This window comes from Perognathus longimembris, chromosome 4 (assembly GCF_023159225.1).
Source record: "Perognathus longimembris pacificus isolate PPM17 chromosome 4, ASM2315922v1, whole genome shotgun sequence".
NCBI lineage: Eukaryota > Metazoa > Chordata > Mammalia > Rodentia > Heteromyidae > Perognathus > Perognathus longimembris.
In genome coordinates, this window is record NC_063164.1 from 81,590,750 (window position 1) to 81,607,221 (window position 16,472).

Consider the following 16,472-nt stretch of genomic DNA (forward strand, 5'->3'; position numbering starts at 1 on the left):
AGAAGTAGTAAAAGTTTCCTGATCCATTTCCTGACCCCCCTCTTTCGTGTTTCAAATTAAGATGCAAATTCCCTTTATTGGAACTTAATTCTAGATTTATATTAACTCAGAGATAAGATCAGAGGTATTTAAAAACAAACTTCAATCGTAGTTTTTGTCCACACATTTAGATTTGTTTAGGTTCCACCTTTATTTAAAGGCATAACACTGTTTATTTTCCTTCATCTTGAATTTCTACTCATTTACCCTTTTTTGTTGAAAATCCTATAATAAATTGGAGGCCTACGCCTTTGCTTTGAGTTATGTATCTGTTCTTTCATATGCTGTCCATTGTACATATTGAATGTGCATCGCTCTCTCTCTTTGCATCTCTGCGTCTCTGTCTGTGTACCTATGTGTTTTTCTCTCTCTTTCCTTCTGTTCCTCCAGCTTGCTAAAGTGATGCTATACCATTTGACATTTGCCTCATACTTCCAGCACTGCTTTTTTATGGTTATTGGAAGATGTAGTCTAGCAATCTTTCTGCCCACATGGCTTTGAATCATGATCCTCCAGATCTCAGTCTCCTGAATAGGAATAGCTAGGACTAACGGCGCCAGTCACCAGTGTCCAGCCATTTTTCTCTTTTTATTCTGTCTTTGCTTACATTTGTCTCTCCCAGCTAAGATCTCATTAGGGTAAAGAGGAGAAAATAATTTTCAATATATTATAAGATCATACAAGAGAATTTTGAAACATACAGATTGGAGAGGAGAGACACATAACACATTAAGTGCGATAATTTGCTAGAATACAATATGGAAATCTCTAGAACAAACAATGAAGGAATAAATGCCCAGTAACTGGTTGTCATGAAGAAGAGGGAGAATCAGAGAGGATGCTGGGAATAATTTGAGTAGACAAACCTTGGGATAGTCTGTGTGTTTAATACTTACTCTATTCTAGGTTTTCTAGCACTTATTCTAGAGATTTAACATAATTATGAGTAACTGGAAGGTTCTACATGTTGTGGAGGTTTCCTGACTTAAGGGATGAATCATAAACTGTAGGGAAAATTAGATCTGAGCTTAGGCCTCTGCTCTACCACCTACTACCTGACCATAAGCATCATAAATCCTCTGAATTTCTAAACATCTGAACATTAGTTTGTTCCATTTAAAATGAAACCCCATAGAGTTATGGAGGAGAATGAACACAGTAACATAAATAAGCTTCAAGCAACAGGCCTTCAATGTATCTTGGTTATTCTCTGGCTCCTCTTCTGAAATATACAGTACATACATGCTCTATGCTAGTATAGTATATAATGGAGGTCAAAACAACTTTTATTAAAATATTGCTTTGTGAATTTTACAAGCTATCTGAATACAATTTACTTGAAAAGTTAATATATTTTAATTTAATCAAAAGTTATTTTCTAATCAATTGGATAATGAATATCTTTTCTGTTCCTTTCCTTCCTGAATACCAAAGTGTACTGACTTTTTATTAGAAAGCTAAATACAAGCTAATTTTTAAAAATCTCCTTCCCTGTAAATAACTATCATTTGTAACATCTTGTCCCTCAAACGTGTCACAAATGTAGAATGAATTGCCATTGACTGTGGGCTATATTGAGTGGTTATGCTTAATTGTGAAGTCATATATTTTTGGAGTTGTAATATCTTCCATGAGGCAGTTTTGTCAGTGTGTAAGCCATACTTTAAATACACCATGCTTGCACTTAGTAAGGAATGCTTAACTGAAATTTCTGAAAAATTAGTGCATAGAGCCACAAAACTGAGCCCAAGTTTAGTACTTTCAACAATTATCTTATGTCTATTTGTTAATTCTCTCTCTCCTTAAGACTGTGCTTCTATAAGTCAAGGGGATATGCTCTATGTTACAGGATCACTGTAAGTGTTAGAGGCACAATATACCACACTTCATAATATATAGTAAATGTTCAAAAAATTGAAGGTACTATTCAACAAGTATGTTTGAGCAGCTACAAAATGCCATATTCTAAGCACTAGAAATATAGCAATAATAAAACAAGCAAATGTATGTGATCTATATGGGGAACAATAAGGATCACAGAGAAAAATCAAACTAAAACAATGGGAATCTGTGGCAGAAGTTCTCCATGATTTTCAATTGAGTGGTCAGGTCAGCTTCTTGGAAAAGGTGACATTTACAAGAAGTCTGAAGGAGAATAGGAATGAGAGAAATGGAGATTTGCCTTTTTAAATGTGCAGCTCCACAACAAAATGACAACTGAGGGGCACATGCATCACGTATTTGTGGTGTCTGGCTTATCCCACTTACTGATCCTGCATAAAATGAAACACAAATTCCAGCTTGAGAACCCCAGGCTGCCCCAAATGAAATCTGCAGGTCAAGAAAATGAAGAATTAGAGACTGGAGACTTCTGCTATTTAATCTCACTCAGCCTCCTTTTGCTTCATTTCTCATTATTGAAATACATGTGAATTCCTTAGATTATCAGCAGGAATTTTTTTATTCTGTTACTTGCTGCAATAAGATTATTACCAACCTTGTTCTTGCTGCTAAAATATCAGGCAAAAAATGTTTCTAGAAGAAAAATTACTCAGATAGCTCTGTACTTGGCAATGAGAAATAATTTCAGCTGTGGATTTGTTACTAGAATAAGAAATAATCTGATTGTGAGCTGCACTGTGAAAGATAGAAGATTCCTGACAAGATCCTCTTTTTTTCCTTCTCTCCCTATCTCTACTTTTCCCCTGCGTATATCAGCATTGAAGCAGTTTTGTCAGTATGAAAGAAAGACAGCAGAATATTAAAATAGCTGTATGGTCTCAGGGATGGGATTATAAATATAAATTCTAAGTCAATGGGCATAGTCATTTGCTTTCATGTGCCCTCTGGCCCTTGGCCCAGGAAATCTACTGCCTGAATACTTTGCAACTGCTGAATGCCTGTGAAAGCCATGTTCCCAAAATGTCCTATGAAATATAAATGTAGAGAAAGTATCACAAAGGCTGTGACCACTGAAGTATAGAAATATTTGACAGACAACTCAGAAAAAAAACTGGAGAGCGTTAATTTTCAACTTACAATTTTAAACATATAGATACTGAAACTACTTCAGCACATACAAAGAAAAAGGTATATTCTAGGGCTAGAAATATGGCCTAGTGTTAAAGTGTTCGCCTTGTATACATGAAGCCCTGGTCTCGATTCCTCAGCACCACATATATAGAAAAAGCTGGAAGTGACACTGTGGCTCAAGTGGTACAGTGCTAGCCTTGAGCAAAAAGAAGCCAGGGACAGTGCTCAGGCCCTGAGTCCATGCCCTAGGACTGGCAAAAACAAAAACAAAAACAAAAAAAGGTATATTCTAAACTCTATACAAACAAACTTACAATGTGTAAAAGTTATATCTACATTTTTTCTAGCCAGGATTGAGTTGTGTAGCCCAGGCTGGCCCCACATTGAAGATCTTTTTGCCTCTGCTCCCCAAATACTAGTATTACCGTCTAATGGCACCATGTCTGGCTTTTTCAGTTTCTCTTAATGAAGTATTTTCCTTCTATATTCATTATAAAATAAAACTGTTTGTGCCAGCTGGTGTAGGCAAAGATAATCACATGGTTGATATCTCATCACTATTAATTGTCTCTCTCCTTCTGTCTCGATCTTCATTTCTTACCTGAGCTTCACTCCATTAGCCAAACACCATTAATTACACAGGATTTCCTGAAGAAAATAACCATTTGTACTTGATTGTGAGACAATAATCTATGAGACTGTTGCCATTTAAGGTAAAAATAAACTACAAATAAACAACAGAAACCATCAAGAAATGAGAACAAGCACCTTGCTTTCAGTTAGCACCACTCTCAGTCTCTGTGAGTCAAAGTTCTGTTAGAGCCAGATACAGAAGAAATGATAGACTAAAGAGCTGAAACCTATACTGAAGCTCCAATTGCTCTTAAATCATTCCTTCAGGTATGTACTGTTACAAGTGAATCAAAATCATGCAAGCTGGCATAATAATGTGTTGGAGCAGTAGGTTAGATGTCCACTACTTAGCTAAAGAGGAAAGAAAAAGCTAGCTTAGCCCATAAAATTATCATTTATGTGTCATAGTAGAGTTGTAATTGGGTGTATTTTCCCATCTCCAGATATAATATATTATAGAAAACTCAACACAGACAAAGGTATAAAATAGAAAAGAAAATAAGCATCTCATTGCTAGAGAAAGCAAAAGTTCTCATTTAGATTTACTCCATTCCTAAGGGTTTTGTTTTCCTTCTATAGTCTCAGTGAGATCATTATGTATGTTTGTGAATAGTTCTGCTCTTCTTACCTGGGTGTTAAAACATTAATATTATATTGAAGTATTTTTAACTGTGTTATTTGTAATGTCTATATTGTATTGTGTAAAAATAGATTCATGAAATAATCAACTTGATGATTAATCTTGTAAGTAATATAAACAAAAGTGCATATATAAAATATGGTATGATGGTATGGTATGATGTATATGCTTACATATGGATGCATATATATTATGTACAAAGTTTATATATTATATAAAGAAGTGTATATGCATATGTCTAAAGTCATCGTATGCATAACAATGAGTCAATCAACAACTTTATACACAATAATGAGCCCAAACCATGTCTAATGACACCACATTTGTTGTAGTGTGGGTATCTTTATCCTATGCTATCCATACAGTGGCAAAATCACTTAAGAATGCATATCTTAGACTTATATATGACTCTACTAGATAGGTGTATTTATAAAATATGCATAAATATATAATATGCACTATACACACACACACACACACACACACACACACACACACACACACTAGATATCTATCTCAATGGTAGAATGTGATCTAAGTACGCATATGGACCTGAATTCTATTCTTAGTGCCAAAAGGAAACCAAACAACAACATATAAGAGAACTAACTACCGAGTTAAGCAATTTAACTCTAGAGTTAACTATGTATATATTTTTTAAATAGTTTCCTATTGTGAGGAGCCTAACCATGAACCATACATTTGGGAGCAAAACGTTTTAACTTTATTTGCTTAATTCCAAGAACTAGGATTAACATTCAGACTGAGACTCTTCATCTGTGGTAATACTCAAAAGAAAACAAGACTAAGAAGAGCTGCAAGCAGCCCAGCCAAGGGTATTGGCTGAAGAACTGTAGCTTCAGGCTCAGAGGCCCACCCCCTAGGTGAGCACAACCAATCCACATGCTGGAACCCAGGACATGGAGACTAGGGCTGGAAACAGAGGCACAGAAACAGCACAGCTGTGAAGGGGCAGCAAGGGAGTGGCCATTTGCCAAGTATTTGAAGATTTTAGCAAACAGCATAACCAAGCCAGTGTAAATCAAATGAAAAGCAGAACTATTCATGATAGCAAATGTCAAATTACTTTCAGGAAAATATTAATTCTTTTTATAGCCTACATGAAAGACTCCACAATGTAGTAACAATAGGCTTTTTAAATCTTCTTCTCAGTGAACATTTAAACTTTTCTTGAGTTTTTCTGGTATTTGGCTTGAATATACAATCAGTAGCTAACCAGATATTTCTCATCGTTTCTCTCAGTTCATTATTGTTAATAAAGTTTCAGGAGACCCTGAACAATGACCCTAATTTCTGTAGCTTTCAAAACCCCAGTGTACATATTATCAGGCTCACCATCCAGAAATGAAGACAATAAATACCCACACCAGAGCTGTCTGCATGAATTAAGCTGTGATGCTTTATTTAACAGGGAATGTCAAAGAAAAGCATATTCACTAAGACACTATATCCCAAACAGGCATAAAACCTGCCAAGACCCAAATGTATACTTTAGGAAAATTACACTAACTATACATCACAGATTGTCAGCTTAATTTTAAACAATCAAAATGGTGATTGAAAACCTTTCAAATTCTAACAAAGAGTTCCAATCTACGATATTTCTTTCTGTTTATAGTACCTATGTTAGGCCACCACTGCCTTCTTAATTCTAAGACTTTTGAGTTTAATTCTTAAGACAATTGAGTTTATTCGCTTTTCTAAGTATATAGTCATTTAATCTGCAAATAATGATAGTATTGTCTCCACTCTACTCATTATCCCATTTTCTGTTTCAAGCCTTATTAAATTAGCCAAAACAATCTTGTTTGCTCTGCTTTTAATGACAATGACTCGAACATTGTTGCCTTTTGTTCCATTCTCTCAAATCTGTAATGGACTTGTTTTTAAACACTACTTTCACATTCCCTGAAAGTCTGAAATACAATACAATGAGATAAATTCTCTTACTAAAATTACACATAAAGAAATGATTTTTAACTGTGTAATTATGAATGATTTATATTCAAGGCCCCAAATATAGTAGTAATAATCCATATATATATATATATATTCCTAATAATGAAGCAAGCAAGTTCTTACTCATCTTAAATTATACATAATTAGAATATGGACTGAAAATTGCCAGCAGACCCATTAAATTTAAATTTCATTCCTCTGTACCAGTAAACACTGTGATGCCACAAGACTGTAGAAAGGCCTGTTTCTTTCTTAAATTGTTGCTCATCAAACTATAGATTTTTCAAAACAAAACCACTTTTTTCTTTTTTTTTGGCTGGTCCAGGAGCTTAAACTTAGGGCCTGGAAGAGGTCCCTGAGCCTCTTTGTGTTCAAGTCTAGTGCTCTACCACTTGAGCCACAGGACAACATCTGGATTTTTCTGAGTAGTTTATTGGAGATGAGAGTCTCATGGAGACTTTTCTGCCTGGGCTGGCTTAGCACCCAATCCTCAGATCTCAACCTCCTGAGTAACTAGCATTATAGGCATGAACCAATGGGGCCTAGCTCAAAAATACTTTTAATGGTTCAAACACCCAAGGGAATCAGTGCTTAAGTCTCTCTACATTAAGTCTGAAAGGTGTTTTTCTAGTCCATGTTGACATTCATGAAATGACAGATGACTCTTCACTTCTCAAAAAATTTGGTTCCATTTCTATATAGTTTTGATCATTTCCATTTTTTACAATGAACCAAGAAATCACTCTCTAGGCCATTGGGAGAAAATATTTTACAGTTTATTCAACAAGAAATATTTTAAAATAGCAATAGGTGCATTTAAATTATTTTATCTGGGTGAAAATTTTTTCAATTTCCTCTACTTCCCTAATCATTTTAATTTATTGATGTAAACTGTTGGCTTACTATGCACCACTAGAAAACATTGACATTTGCATCATGACTCTTCCTGGTTTGTAAACCTGCCATGCTAGTTCTTCTTGTTCTTAACTACACTCACTCTATTCCTATCCAACAGGCTTAAACTTCCATGTCACCTTACCATGTCATTTATGAAAGAAGACAAGAATCTGATAAGGTTACATTGTCAAATAATTAGCCATTCCTAAATACCTAATCTCATCTTTGGTAGCTTAATAATTTTTTGCATGTTTCATACAATTGGTTAGACTGAACTATTGAGACCCCCTGTTTCTATTGCTATTCAATAGGTTAATGAAAGCAGAAATATATAGAAGGATAAAATGAGATTATTGCAATAGTTTTAGTTCTAATTCTTATAAAACTTTCTGACATTTGCACCTAAGAATGGAACAAGACAGATAAAAGGATTCTCATGTAAGCAGAGCTCAGAGCAAGAGCACAGTGCCTATTACTGCCTTCCAGAACGTTTGTCTAGGGATAAATATATGCACTGTAAAGTAATAGCATTCTCCTTTACAAAAAAAAAAAAAAAAACGGGTTTCTTTTTTTCCATGCACCATATAGCATAAAGACAATACTCATTAAATGTTGAATAATAATGAAGCTCCATTGGGGAGTTTAATTTTAGGAACTATCAATGTTGAAAATGGGCCAAAAAGCAGGTTCTAAAAGATTTAGAATACAATGCCTTTACTCTCTAAACCTAAAAACAATGCTGCAATTCTGTTATATAAACATATTGAGACCCAGGAAAAGCAATCCTGGTTCTAATTATGGTTTGTTTGTTTTTTAAAGGAAACTCATGCATATGTACCAACAACTTCCAGTTTCAGCTCTGCAAAAAATTACATGGTCTATATTTCTATTCATTATTTGTTTTCCTCCTGATTTCTTTTGGTGGCCTTATGAAATATTTATTTTGCAGATGCCCTTAACACTTGCCCATACCATCTGTAGAATGCAATGCTGCTTATCCATTGTGTTTCATTGACGTGAAAGATGACTTTTAAACCTCCTCAGGAGTTAGCCACCATATCCTTCTTTGGATCTATTTGGAGTCCTAATGACTGCTTAGCTGCTAAACTGAAGTGCCAAGTCCCCTTTACAAAACCTTTTTTCATTTTGCATATTTTCAATGCTTTTTCATTTTTTCATAAACTATAGAAGTCTCTCTATGCAAATAACCCCCTCTAATGAAGAAAAGATACAAATGTGACCTTCCTGATTATGTTTCTGAAAAGAAAAATCAGGACTCCAAAGAATACAAACACTAAATAATATAAAAGCAGCAATTTCATTTATGGAAGTTTTTAGTTTATTTGCTTTGGATATATTTCTCAATGTGATCACAGTAGGGGCCATGCCATTATGAATGAAGAGAGAATATTTGCCCCAAAGATATGCAAAACACCATTTGTAGTTGTCTGGGAAACTAATTACAGAACATTCTTTGTCAATTAAATTAGAGAGGAATGTAAACTGAGACTTCAATGGGACCCTATGAGATGAGATATAACAGGGGAAGGAAGCATAAAGTATGGGACAAGGAGCAGGCCCTCATTTGCTATGGATTAGTGTTTATTGACTTCTTTGTAAGGATACTCAAGCTGAGAATTATGTAATACACTTCACTGTAGATAGAAACACATGAGGGGCAATCACTTCTCCAAGGCAAGGATAGGCAGTTGCCATGAGCATAGTGTTCTCTGTTGGGCAATGAAAGTGTTTTAACTAAGCATCTCCTAATAGATATCTAAGCACTCAAGATAATCAAAGTGGAATTCCTCTTCCATCAAAATGATGCTGTTCCATAACCAGAACCCTTAGATTGACTGATTTTAGATTCAATGCTTATATTGACTGATTTTAGATTCAATGCTTTGACTTCATATAGGTTGTGTTAATAGCTGAAAACTAGGTACCCATAACTTGAATTTTTCTTAGTATTCTTCATATTGTTTTCAATGATTTTTTTAAATGAAGAATCACTTTCAGGAAGCCCATATTCTTTCCAGGCAAAATCTGTTACTAATACAATGCTTAGCTCCACCACTACACTAAGTGTTGCTCCCTTTATTTTAGTAAGTTCTCTATTTTAGTTCCTAGGTGTACCTTGATGTGAAAAAAAAAAAAAAAATCAGTGTGCAGGCCAAACATTCTTTTCTTGAGATAGCTCATAAGCATCTGGATAAATTTGCATTAGAAATTCAATTAACTTTATATTAGGAGGTCAATTAACTGGGCCATGATAGGGATTGTTTTTTAATTACTTTTCCTTGTAAGGTTTCTTTTCATGAGTGACACTATCAAATCATAGTCTCATTGCCTGTTGGCTGCCTGAGACCCATAAGCAAAAACTGGAAATGACTACCTTGGGTAAATGAATTAATAAGATACTCTTTGGATAGTTCATCACTATTATAATCCTATGGGCTTATAGTATCAGTAAGTAATAATGGAGTGTTTTAGCTTAAACACTCTCTATAGTATTATTCATTACAGTATCCTTTATTTGTTCTCTATGGTTTCTATTTTCTTGGTGAAAGATGATAATAAAATGAAATGATTTTAAGGATTGGTTCTTATTACATTATATCACAGTGTATTTTATGAAAAATGAACAAATAATGACATCATAAACTAGTGATCCAATTTCACCAGAGGACTCTTCATTTGCTTTGTGTTAATATGGGCCACAATTCAACTCATTCATGTGGCACTGCAACACTTGTACTTAACAGACTCAAGGAATTACAACTTAGCACTAAGTCACAATTGGCAGTGTACTCTCCAAGTGGTGACTATAATTAAACCAGCATGTAGACAAAAACAAACAAGCAGAAAAAATAAAACAGAAATAAAAGCCTGAATAGATAACATTTACCTGTTTTGTGTACCAATATATTAACTGAAACTTCCAAATGACAAGGAACTTAAAGGAAATACCAAGTATTGATATGAAACTTTTTGCTTTATTTTTGCAGAAAAGAATAGCCTTTTGCTTATAGAATAATTACAACATGCTATGCACTATCAACATTACTTATGCTATTCTCACTATAATCCTGTGAGATAAGACACAGTGTTCCCATTTCACTGATGGACAAATTGCAGTTTTTGTTTCAGCCAAGGTCATGTGTGTAGTTCATTAGGATCAGATAGAAATGACATATCAATCTGCCTTTCTAGAGATGACCTTGTGATGAAAGTACTAACTTTAAGCACAATGCTACCATAAAATACTTAAACAAACAGGGTAGTATAAGTGTTTTGAATGGTTAGAACATAGTTCTAGAATTCAAATAGAGGAAAGGAGGTTGAGGCCAATGTAACTCAAAATAGGTTCACAATCATGCACGTCAACTCTGTCATGCAGCATACTTTTACCCCAAAATGAGGCTTTCTGAATGAAGGGATCTATGCAATAAGTATATTCTGGTGAATATTTCAAGTCCCCTCATGGACCAATAACAGTTAGAAAACTAGTAACCAGTCTATGGACCTTGCTTTAAAACCTTATGAAATTTTCCTTTTCTGTAAATATTTAAATTAGTGTAGATAAAAATGAGCTTCAATATCATCTTGTTGTTTATTTATAAAAGGAATAAGGAAGTCATATCTTAAAGCCTACTACAAATAAACATGAAAGTTAGTATCCTGTAAATTATTTGCAGTGATCTTTTCCCCAAACTAAAGAATTCAGCAAGCAAAAGAATGAATAATATAGACATCAAATAGCTTATTTCCAGTGAATTATATATTATTGAGTATATTACACATACCAGCACCTCCGCCTATGCTCAGAATCTTAATTTCTGACTTCGTGTCTCCAATACTGTAAAAGAAAATTATATGATATAAGAAAAATGTTAGGTGTTTTTAAAAAATCTATTAAGTCTACTTTAAAAAGAACAATACTAAAACTCTAATGAAGTGAAACTCAGACAGTGTAAAATTCTCTAGTACGTTCAGTGATTATATGGTTGTTTTAGGATATCCTTTAAATACTGGGAGACTTAGAAAGAGCCCCATGCACATCTGAGGATTAGTAAATTATGTTTGTTTAAAGATTACAGACAGAAAGTGTGGCTTTTCAGTGTGGGGATATGAAAGGCCATTCATTATAAGTGGGGATATGTCAATAATGATTGTTGACTATATAACTATTATATGTTTATTCTAAGCATTGAGCTCCACAACTGAATAAGATACTACATCCGTGCCAATTAAAATCGGAGATCATAGAGCCCTGAATTGGTTTTAGTAGTAGAATCAGAATGGCTATGTAGACTGAGAAGTTAATAGGGCTTGTTTGTAGCTAGATATGAAGGAGTCAGGAAAGAGGATAAGTGTATAATAATGGCAGTTGGGTCCTTCTTGGATACCTCAGCAAGATGTAGGTCCAGAAACTGGATGATATAGTATGATATGCAAAATTTCATTTTATCAGGTTTTTCAAACTGAATATGCAGAAACTTGTACCTGTAAGATTTTAGCTGTGTTTGAGAGAGATCAGGTCAATTATGTATTCTAGAGAACTATCATCATAAAGTAATGGCAAAAGCAAGAGAGTATACTCCATCATCCAATAATATTGCCACATAAAAGAGTAGTGGGAAGGGGATACAACACCACATTTTGGGTCATTGGACTTTGAGTACCACAAAAAAGAGACAGAAGAAAAGTGATAAAGCTTGGAGAGGCACTGGGGCAATGAGAAACAGCTAACCAATGGTAGTACCCAAGAAAGCAGAGGACACTACTAACAAATGAAAAGAAAAAGACTCCACTGAAGCTGAAAGAGTATCTTCATTAATAACAGTTGTAAAAGAAGGATGTGGGCAAACATATGACAAGGGGATTAAAAGTGACCTTGATAAAGAGGGGAAAGATCTAGAAACTGCTGGAAAGGATGCAAGTGAGAAGGGAATAGATGATAAGTGAAAGGGAAAGAGGAACTGGAAAAATGGTGTCTGTGTTTTTGGACTGTGGGATTGTAAATAAAATTAAAGATTCTGCACAGAGTACTAGAATGAAGACAAAAGGTGAAGCCTGGATCTGAGAAAACTAGGAAGGCCAGAGTCAAACATGTCAATGAATGACCTTGCAAATATTTTAAATTATTTTCCAATTCATAATCATAAAGTTTAATATATCACCATTATCTATCTATACCACTTATTCATTTGTAAAAATGATTCTGTGGTTAGTGTGGGAAGGTTATAAACAGAGATCATTTTTTTAATACAGTAACAAAAATACCAATAATGAGCTGAAAGATAATGTAGAACACTGAAAACATATTTTTAAAAGAGAGAAACAATCTAAGAGGTCTGGTATTTGATAAAAAACAATTCAGAAAAATAAAATATAGGAGAAGGATGGTTATTTAATTTTGAAGTTTCTCAGTACAGAAGAACCTGAATCCTAACTGAACAGCGTAAAGAGTATTTGCAAAAAGGGAATTCAGTTTAGTAGAGTATTAAAGCTAAAGAAAAAAATCCTAAAACATTTAAAGTAAGGCCAACAAAGCCAAACAAAAACAGCCAAAAGTTGACATGAAATAACTATTTTGAATGGACACTGGATTTATTCAGTGTTAGCTAAGCTTGTTAAGCTTGTGACAAAAATCATTTTCAGTACAGATTTTTATACCTAGGCAAACTGTCTAATAGGCATTTTTAAAAGCACAAAGTATCAAATAGTTTTCCATATATTCACCCTAAGCCCCTATACTATTACCTCAAAAAATGGTGGACTGAAGAAATGAAGAAAGATATAAGTCCCAACTTGAAGAAATTATGTGCAAGAGAGATGAGAATTTCAGAAAATGAAGTAAATTATCTCATTAATAGCTGTGAGGCCAACTACAAGCAAATTTTCTCAACAGAGCACTCCAGGAAACTGTTTTCACAGGAAAAATATATAGATCACTTCACATGTTTGAGAAATTAGTATAAAAGGAAATATGCTTGACATAGTGAGAAGATATTAGTACAAAAGGCAACAAAGTAAGTATAGCTATTGCTCAGTTATGTATAATATGTGCTAGGTATAATGGACACAAGCAAATTTTTAACCAGAAGTTTTTGGCATAAATATATAATTAATAGATTGGAAAGATATCTGTGTTTAGCTAACTTAATAAAGCAAAATTAGGAAACAAAGGGATAACAGGTTATTTAGAGTTATGAAAGAAAATACCATAGGAAATAATTCTGAAGGTTGAAAATGATTGTTTCTAGATAGTGAAAATCAGAGTTAGAGTGGAAGGGACACTATTTGTTGTGGTCATTCTTGTTATAAACTTTGTAGAACCATTTGATTTTTTTTTTCCCAATATAAAAACATCTTCAGACAGGTACTGGTGGCTCATACCTATAGCTTTATTCATGAGTCTGAGACTTGAGAATTGTGGGTAGAAGTCATCCCTGGCAGAAAAGCTCATAAGATCCTTATCTCCTTTAAACTATTAAAAAATAATAATAATGTCAAAAGTGTGGTAGAGTGCTGAAGTTGAGCAAAAGAAGCTCAAGGACAGCACCCAAACCCTAGGACCCACCAGCAGCAAAGGACAAAAAGACAAACAAAATAAACAAAAGAACAATGAAATAAAAACCATGTTCTATGGGGGCTGGGGATATAGCCTAGTGGCAAGAGTGCCTGCCTCGGATACACGAGGCCCTAGGTTCGATTCCCCAGCACCACATATACAGAAAACGGCCAGAAGTGGCGCTGTGGCTCAAGTGGAAGAGTGCTAGCCTTGAGCGGGAAGAAGCCAGGGACAGTGCTCAGGCCCTGAGTCCAAGGCCCAGGACTGGCCAAAAAAAAAAAAAAAAAAAAAAAAAAAAAAAAAAAAAAAAAAACCATGTTCTGTTAGTAAAAATATTAAGTGGAGACCAAACCCAAACAATAGTGAGGTCTGCACACAATTAGCACAAGCCACTCACTCAGCAAAACCTGCCCTTGTAGATGCAATGACATTCTAAACCAGTTTTTAGCATCTCATACTCATGAACACTTTTAAACAAAAATCATATAAGTCATTTTAGCTAAATCTAACTGTAAACATTACTTTAGGGGAATAACTCCTCCCTCCTTCTTAAAACTTGACATTTGATTCAAGTATTCCTGTTAGCATTATAATGCAAACTTAATTATACCTTGTAAAATTCATCGATTTTTCACAAATGTTAAATTCAAAATTCCAGTTAGGCTGGATATACTTAAGCTGGGAAGAGGGTATCCATCATGCCCTGCATTACATCCACCCATGATGTGTCTTTAGACTTAGCCTTGTGACAAAAGAAAACAAAGAACCTGGATAAGCTACAGAAATGAATGTGGTCTCTCAGGACTTGGAAAGAAAAGGGAAAGAAAAGGGAATTAATTTATTACCTTTAAGTTTAGAAATGAGTAAGCAATCCAATGAGGTAAACTATAGTCTCTAGATAAGAAATTGTCTGTTTTTGCTGGTTTCATTTTTTTATGACCAGCCTAATACATGTTAATTATTCATATATTACATAATATTCTGGGGTTCTTTTCAGAAATTAATATTTTCAAAACAACCCATGTAAAATTTTAAATTTTTATTTTTTAATTAAATTAAGGAATGTCAGCGGTATTTTTCTGGCTTGGAAACACATTCCAGGCCTACCAAAGAGAAATTTATTGAAAGATAAAATACCAAGTTTACTCCATCTCTCTCTCTCTCTCTCTCTGTCTCTCTCTCTCAATGAAATACACAGCCAATCATTTCTTCCCAGTTTCCATCATTTTTTCCTAAAGCCGAAGGAATTACAGCAATTCTTCCCCAGTTAGATGATTTGATTATCTTTAGCATGTGGAATCTGTTATTCTCATAATGCTTATCAGCTCAGGCACAAATTGAACACATTAATCACGGAAGAAGAAGGGGAAAAGGGAATCTCTGGAGCAGAATAGAAACAGCGAGTTTCACTGATAATGGAGAAACACTATTTTTTAGGTGCCACGTTGCTAATATAAAGTTGAAAGGAAAAAAAATCTCATTCTTTCGGAGAATGATAGCTATAATCACAGATAAAGGAAAAATGAATTAAAACAGATACCATAGGAACCCAGGAACATCCACTCAATCCTTAGGTGCAGAATAGTATATGACAATTATTTACATTTTCTTCACATGAAATAAACACTCCATTCAATGGGAGACTTTTTCTTTAATGTAATATTTGGAGAAGGGTTGAAAAGTCTGGGTTTAAAGCTTTGTATTTTATCTTTTTCCCCAAAAAGAACGTGCAACTGGGCCTTCAAATGGTTAACATTTATCTCCATGCAGCTGGAAAAGCAGCCCAAATCAGAGCTCTGAATGCTTAAAAAGGGAAAGTGTGACCCGGGCGCAGCAGGAGGCCTAGGGGAGTGGGGACGCGGGGTGAGGGGGGTCGGGTGCAGCTGCCATCAGTAACTAGCCCTCATTCCTGAGCCCAGCCCCACTCCACCCCAGCGCTGGGCTGGACCCATCCACCCAGGCAACATTGTCCCTTTGACAAAAAACGGCCCTCTTTGTTACCTCGCTATTATTCCTGGCAGCTTCTTGTCCAAGAATTCCTGCATGCACTGGTGTTCCGTGGAGCTTTGGAGAAACCTCCGAAAAGACTCAACGTATCTGCTCTGGTCAGAGAACAAGCTCCTCATGGAAGATGCCATGTTGGGTTTTCTAAGGAACCCTGGGAAAGAAGCAGCGTTTAACTTCCTCTCCTTCTCTTCCCAGTTCCCCTTTTCTTTCCCCACCCCCACCAGTTTCTGTCCGAAATGAAATAAAAACTCAATAAACGAAAAGAGGCTAAGTACACTTTGATTTGAGCATGCAGCCAGAGCTGGGCAGAGAGCAAAGTCAGTGTTTGCACACGACTTTTTGCTGATAGTTTAACCTCTATGCATTTTTTTTTCCATTTATGAGAAATAGAGGTCATAAAGCAACCTATGGCATCCAAGGATAAAACTTGCTTTAAAACTTCTGAGGTTGGGAAAGCCAAGGAAACAGATTGCATTCAAATTACTTCCTGTTTTGTCAGCCTTAGCAACAAGTAAGTTCCAAGTGTTCCTTTCAGACTACAGAACATGCAATGCAGCCAGAGAGAACCACTAGTGGGGCTCAGATCACTTTCAGACATCTACAGCTGCTGGAATTATGACAAAAGTGTGTCACCTGCCTTTGCATGACACAGTAGAGCACTCAATC

The 16,472-nt window shown here is 35.1% G+C and overlaps 1 protein-coding gene across 1 annotated transcript in view; it reads right to left on the minus strand.

Annotated features, from left to right (window-relative positions):
* The window catches only part of Hnmt (histamine N-methyltransferase), a 30,986-nt gene extending 14,818 nt beyond the window's left edge, over positions 1-16,168 (minus strand). Inside the window, exons 1-2 of the mRNA XM_048345546.1 lie at positions 15,801-16,168; positions 11,029-11,081 (exon numbers count right to left, since the gene is read on the minus strand). Of these exons, the coding sequence (XP_048201503.1) occupies positions 11,029-11,081; positions 15,801-15,937 (190 nt within the window). The 5' untranslated portion in view covers positions 15,938-16,168. The remainder of the gene's footprint in view (positions 1-11,028; positions 11,082-15,800) is intronic.
* Positions 16,169-16,472: the final 304 nt, after the last annotated feature.